Source organism: Rhamphochromis longiceps, linkage group LG18, assembly GCF_057381845.1.
Source record: "Rhamphochromis longiceps isolate RC_006_pf linkage group LG18, R_longiceps_female_GT1.1, whole genome shotgun sequence".
In the NCBI taxonomy this organism is placed as follows: domain Eukaryota; kingdom Metazoa; phylum Chordata; class Actinopteri; order Cichliformes; family Cichlidae; genus Rhamphochromis; species Rhamphochromis longiceps.
Window position 1 is genome coordinate 1 of NC_140574.1, and position 6,782 is coordinate 6,782.

At 39.7% G+C, this 6,782-nt stretch overlaps 2 protein-coding genes across 2 annotated transcripts; both read left to right on the forward strand.

The window, feature by feature from the left end:
• Nucleotides 1-49: 49 nt before the first annotated feature.
• Nucleotides 50-1,151, forward strand: LOC146647257 (tripartite motif-containing protein 16-like; the record flags this gene model as incomplete). Its single annotated transcript, XM_085389957.1, has 1 exon — nucleotides 50-1,151. A coding segment is annotated over one exon (1,084 nt), but the record flags the coding sequence as incomplete, so codon positions are not given.
• Nucleotides 1,152-2,678: 1,527 nt separating this feature from the next.
• LOC146647258 (uncharacterized) lies at nucleotides 2,679-6,386 on the forward strand. The gene is made up of 3 exons (XM_085387983.1): nucleotides 2,679-2,886; nucleotides 3,917-4,178; nucleotides 4,881-6,386. Exons 2-3 carry the CDS (start codon nucleotides 3,929-3,931, stop codon nucleotides 5,807-5,809), a joined length of 1,179 nt encoding a protein of 392 aa, XP_085244109.1. The 5' UTR covers nucleotides 2,679-2,886; nucleotides 3,917-3,928; the 3' UTR covers nucleotides 5,810-6,386.
• Nucleotides 6,387-6,782: the final 396 nt, after the last annotated feature.

Here is a 6,782-nt window from a genome sequence, read left to right on the forward strand (position 1 = left end):
AACATAAAGGCCACGACACAGTCTCAGCTGCAGCAGAAAGGACTGAGAGGCAGAGAGAGCTGGAGGTGAGTCGACAAAACATCCAGCAGAGAATCCAGGACAGAGAGAAAGATGTGAAGCTGCTTCAACAGGAGGTGGAGGCCATCAATCAGTCTGCTGATCAAACAGTGGAGCACAGTGAGAAGATCTTCACTGAGCTGATCCATCTCATCCAGAAAAGAAGCTCTGATGTGAAGCAGCAGATCAGATCCCAGCAGGAAACTGAAGTGAGTCGAGTCAAAGAGCTTCAGGAGAAGCTGGAGCAGGAGATCACTGAGCTGAAGAGGAAAGATGCTGAGCTGAAGCAGCTCTCACACACAGAGGATCACATCCAGTTTCTACACAACTACCCCTCACTGTCAGCACTCAGTGAGTCTACAGACTCATCCAGCATCAATATCCGTCCTCTGAGCTACTTTGAGGATGTGACAGCAGCTGTGTCAGAGGTCAGAGATAAACTACAGGACATTCTGAGAGAGGAACGGACAAACATCTCACTGACAGTCACTGAAGTGGATGTTTTACTGTCACGACCAGAGCCAAAGACCAGAGCTGGATTCTTAAAATATTCATGTGAAATCACACTGGATCCAAACACAGCGTACAAACTGCTGTTATTATCAGAGGGGAACAGAAAAGCAACATTAATGAATCAACAACAGTCTTATTCTGATCATCCAGACAGATTCACTGTATGGTCTCAGGTCCTGAGTAGAGAGAGTCTGACTGGACGTTGTTACTGGGAGGTGGAGTGGAGAGGGGGAGGAGTTTATGTAGCAGTCGCATACAAGAATATCAGCAGAAAAGGGATTAAATGTAAATTTGGACGTAATGACAAATCTTGGTCATTAGATTGTGACAACAACAGTTTTACATTTCGGTACAACAACATCCAAACTCGTGTCTCAGGTCCTCGTTCCTCCAGAGTAGGAGTGTACCTGGATCACAGAGCAGGTATTTTGTCCTTCTACAGCGTCTCTGAAACCATGACTCTCCTCCACAGAGTCCAGACCACATTCACTCAGCCGCTCTATGCTGGACTGTTGGTTTACTATAATTATGGAAACACAGCTGAGTTGATTAAAGTGAAATAGACTGAAGTCTTTCATATTGTTGTAAGTTTAAATCTGTATTTTAGTTCCCTTTTAGTTTCTCTCCATCATTATTGTGGTATTTATGTGCTGCACATAAATCAGATGTCAGTCAAACATTATGGGCAGTACCTCGACATCTTCAACATGTTGTCTTGATGTTTTTACGTTTTATAGGTGGAGCTCTTTCCTGTGTCTGTTCAGCCATGGAGACTATCAATGCTTATGGATATTTTTATTTGAAAAATTTCTCCACATGACAACATAAACTTCTCTATCTTCTAAATGTTTACTGAATATTTTTCTTAGGTATTTGTATGTTGTTGTTTCTCTTCACTGATCTTAACAGAGAAGTCTACAGACCTTCCTTTATCACACAGATTTTATTCTCATTTGTACATTTATAAAGAAAACAATTAATTACAGAGCAATAAGAAATTTTAAGAAAGTGCACTATATCATAATTTATAGTAAAGTGTATTAAAGCATCGTTAGTTAGTCACTTATTTAGTTTGGAGCTGTATCATCTGACACTGTAGAAACATTTCCTCCAGCTTCAGCACAGAATGTTAAAAACAGAACTATTAATGAGAACAAACAGTAGGAACACAGTATCAGCAAACATCATGGCTTAAAATGGAGAGTAAAAATCTAAAAAGAAATAAACAAATTAGTAAAAAGGATTTCCTGTTGACATGTTATTGGTCCTATCTTGTCTGCAGCACCTCCAGGATGCTTCTTATATGTTTCTGGTTATTTTTGCACCAATTTTAGTTTTTGTCAGTAGGAAGTTCAAGTTCAACTCAGTGTGTTTGTTTGTTTTTTTCAAACTGATGCCTGACCTTGAACACCAAACATCTGTCAATAAAGCAATGATATAAAATGCTTATATTAGTACTGAAAAACTGCATATCCACTTTACAAATATAAATAATGATATAAATCCACAGCTGAACTGGAGGAGCAGCTGATCTAGTTCACTCATGTGTTTCTGGACTAAGAGTTGGAGCAAATACCTTATGATTCAGTGATGTTTGTTTTTGTTAAATATTTTGTAGATCCAAGAGTGAGTTTGACTCATGATGATGATGTTCCGAATTAAACAAAGTTGGTCACAAATTCTTCAAAGCTGTTTATTAAGAATATATTCACTTGGACTCATGAGACAGGCTTGTGATCCAAGGGAGCCATCAACTGGACAATTACTGACATGACAACAAAAAAGCTAAGTACAGAGGGGGGAACAGAGGTGAAAATACTTGCTTTAAAGGATTGTAATGTTTCCTTTTAAAATAAGTCTCTAAGGTCAGACAAAGGGACAGAAACTCATAGCTTTCTACCAGCCCAATGACAAAACTATAAGTTGTTTTTTAACATCTACTTTTTCATCTATTTGGCAGTCACAGTGAAAAGTATAAACATTGGCACGCTTTGTCTTGTGATTCTGCTGTTCGTAAAAAATGACCATGCGCAAAGTACCAGACTTTAAGGCTTTGACTTGATGCCAATGGCCTGAGGAGGACAGTATTACCCTTGGACATGTGTAGTCTGCCGTCTACTCAATAGAAGAAGAAGAAGCGCGGAAATGGCACAACTGTCTTCAGTTTCTGGGAGAGTTTAACAATGAGAGACTGATGATGCAGAAGAAATCTCCGTGGTTAAAAACATTAAAAACAGTCGTCCAGGATGATGAGATCCGCCACTGGCTCAGACTGCTGTATATCAGCCGGAGACCCGAGATGAAGTCACGCAGCAGGTATGTAAAACTGTGATGTTCTCAATGAACTAACACAGGAACGATCTGAGCTCAGTCTGTAAGCTAACAGGCTAAAATCAGAGAGCAGCTAATCAAACAAGTGCGTCCGTTTTTTTTAAAGGTCAACTTTTAACAATAGACTTTCATGAGACACATCAAAACCAAACAGGGAGGGAAAGCTTCGGTTTTCTGCACTGTGCCACAGTTCGCTGTCTGCTTCGGTTCACGACGCCTCACTCCGGGGCTACAGACAGTTCTCTGCCGCCTGTGGTGCTCCTCACCTCCGTCTGCACCCACAGACTTCCCGAGGTGGAGGCAGGCCGGCAGGGACTTTGAGAGATGGGCTTTACTTTTAAAAATAGCCCTTAATCAGGGTCTAACTCACTAAAAGATGGCCACATGTCTCTCTCCAACTTAATCTCTTTCTTTTAAGTAATTGTTTTTCATTGAAATGAAATTAATTGTTCAATAAAATGATTACATTTATAATTGAATTAAAGTTAAATGAATCAAGGTGATTTTGACTTTGCTAGTTAACAGGAAGAGAAACAAACTTACACAGGATAAAATGAAATTTGGACCCAGCAGAAAAAGTCAGATCACAGACAAACAGAAACATTCCTCTTTGGCTAAAATAAAATGCAGATTATTGCTCATCTGCAGTTTTAATCATGGTGAATAATTTATGATTCAGCCAAGTAAGATTCTTCTGTGTGGAGGTTTTTCCCCTGTCAAAAGGCATTGACCATTACCTTCATCTAAACATGGAATTTAAGTCATGTAGTTGCCGTTGTTTGTTTTTAAAGAGGTCATAATATTTTTGTGATGGTAGAAATTTATCTTCAAAGTAATAGTTATAAAGTGAATTAATAAGACTTTCCAACAAAGAGAGGGAGTCACATGGTGCTTCTGAAACATTTGTACAAACCTCTCTCACATATGTGAGCAACATGCTCACAGTGTACAGCCCTGCTGACTGAGGCTGCACCTTTACCTGTCTAATCTTTTTCTTTTTACTTTGTTCCTCAAGTCCCACATCAACATGAAGTGTAAGGAGGAGGAAGATCTGGCTGGCCAGCAGGTCTGGAAGCAGGAGAGGAACTTCAATCTGGACCAGGAGGACACAGATCCCCCACAGATCAAAGAGGAACAGGAGGAACTCTGCATCAGTCAAGAGGGAGAACAGCTTGTAGTGAAACACGAGGATGAAGGCATCGTCGTCTGGAGCGGGGAAGAGCGGCTCAGACAGCTGCATAACATCTGGAAACCTGAGAAAGATTTACAGACCAGCGGTAAAACTGTAATCGCTTTTCTGAAGTGTTAACATTAATATTAAACCTACAGTTTGTATCAGTCAGATCTATTTAATGTGTATTCGTGAAAACATGACAGGGAGTTTTAAATGGACTGGTTCTTATATAGCGCTTTTCTACTCAATCTTGAGCACTCAAAGCGCTTTACAAAACTTGTGCATTCACCCACTCACTCCCATTCGCACAAGCACATTTTTCTTAGTGCTTTCTACCAACATTCAGACACACATTCCACAGATCAAAGAGCAACTTGAGGCAACTTGGAGTTAGTATCTTGCCCAAGGATATTTGAAATGCAGACTAGGTGAAGCCGGGAATCGAACCGATCAGTAGATGATCTGCTCTACCGCCTGAGCTACAGCCACCCCCAATAGTGAAGATTATTTTGAAAAATATCAAGATGTAGATCAGTTTCGAGATCAACTCCAAAATAGATCATCAGTCAGTCAGTAATAAGTGAGTTCTTTTTTGTTTGAAAGGTTTTTTTTACTCTTAATGTTGCTGAAAAATGTCAGAACTCAAGTTCTCATTTGCATCAGAGTGCACAAATAACTTCATTTTTACACACTTTTAATTTCACCTGCAAATGTGAGCAACATGCCCTCATTACAGACTTTAACTAAAACTTTATCTTCTCAGAAGTGTTTTTCTATAATTACATTTTTTTTATTGTTCGTTTAGACCTCCACCAGCAAACTGCCTGTAAGGAGGAGGAGTTTGTCGCCAATCAGCAGGAGAGGAACTCAAGTCTGGACCAGGAGGACCCAGATCCTCCACAGATTAAAGAGGAACAGGAGGAACTCTGCACCAGTCAGGAGCTGGAGGAGATTGTACTGAAGCAGGAGATCAATAGTTTTATGGTGACTTCTAGTTTTGAGGAAAGTGACCTCAGTGAATCAGAACCAAACGATGACCAGCTCCTTGCTCTTAACTTTCCTGAACCAGAGCTTGAGGAACAGGAAGAAAACCAGCATGTGGACTCGGGATCAACTAGAAATGCGGAGCTGAAGAAAAGGAGACGTCACAAAAACCGAACAGATAAGTCTCGGAGTGAAACTGATACAAGTAAAAAATCTGTAAGCTGTGACACTTGTGGAAAAACTTTTCAGTGTAAATCCAACCTGACGAGACACATGAGAGTTCACACAAGTGAGAAGCCACATTCTTGTAGCACCTGTGGGAAAAGATTCATTTGGAAATCAGGATTGGAAACTCACGTAAGGATCCACACAGGCGAGAAGCCATATTTTTGCATCACCTGTGGGAAAAGATTTAATAAGAAATCCGGATTTGAAAGTCACGTGAGAATCCACACAGGCGAGAAGCCGTATTTCTGTAGCACCTGTGGGAAAAGATTTGGTAAGAAATCAGGACTAGAAACTCATTTGAGAATCCACACCGGTGAGAAAGCGTATTCTTGCAACGTCTGTAGGAAAGAGTTTAGAGACTTGTCGACTATGAAAAGTCACAGAAGGATCCACACAGGTGAGAAACCATATATTTGTAGCTCCTGTGGGGAAAGATTCAGTTGGAAATCAGGACTGAATTTTCATCTAAGGATCCACCTGAGTGACAAACCAAATCACTGCAGCACCCGAGGTAGAAAATGACCTCATGCTCCAAGTCACGGTACATTTCCTGTCCACAGCAGTGAAGGGCACTCTATGTTGTTTGTTCCAGCCCTGACTTTATGTTTCTCTAAGTTTGATATTTTTTTTATTGGTCTTTAAAGGTGACACAAATATTTATTGAACATGGATGCTCTTTTAATATTTACCACAGAAACTTGTATTTCTTCTTCAGTATAGAAGAAAACAAACATGAAAATGAGTTTTTCATCACTTGTTCCTTGTAACAACCATGATGTGATTCCTTTTTATCAGCCAATAAATAAGTTTTGATACACAGGACTAAAGATTTAAAAAAGTTCAAGACAAGTATACAATTTTTATTTAAATATGTTTTCTTTGTGATTTATGTTAATGAAGGTTATACTTCAGTATGGCTTTGACCTGGTTGTCCTGGTTCTTCTTAGCAACATGTTGCAAGATTTGATTAAATTTTTTGTGACTAATTTTGTGTATTGTGTAATCCCTGCTAAATAAAAGCAGTTAAATGTGCTATATTGGCTCATGATAAGTGTTTATATCATTTTGCCTAAATGCAAGTAAACTCAATGTTTGCCAACTCTGTGTGTGCAGTTTGCTTCATAAGTACAGTAACAGAACTTAAACTACATGGAGCCTATTTTGATTACATCATTACAGATGTAGATATTATTCATAGTTCATATTTCACAGTGTGCTGCAATCTTCTCCACAGACCTGCATTGCTCTCTGTTCAGACCCGTCATCTTCAAGATGTCCACTAGATGTCGTCAGAGTTCCCCCACTTTCCTCATCTATTGTGTTGCCATTACGTGAGCCTGCTTAAAACCTACAGTCCTTTACATATGGGTTCATTCAGGGTCATGTTTAGTGGGCAGGTTTAGTGCGATGAAGGAAACTCGTTTTCTTTAACTTTACCTCTGAGTAAGTAACTGGAGTAACAGACTCACTGATTCCTCCCCACCTGCTGGACATG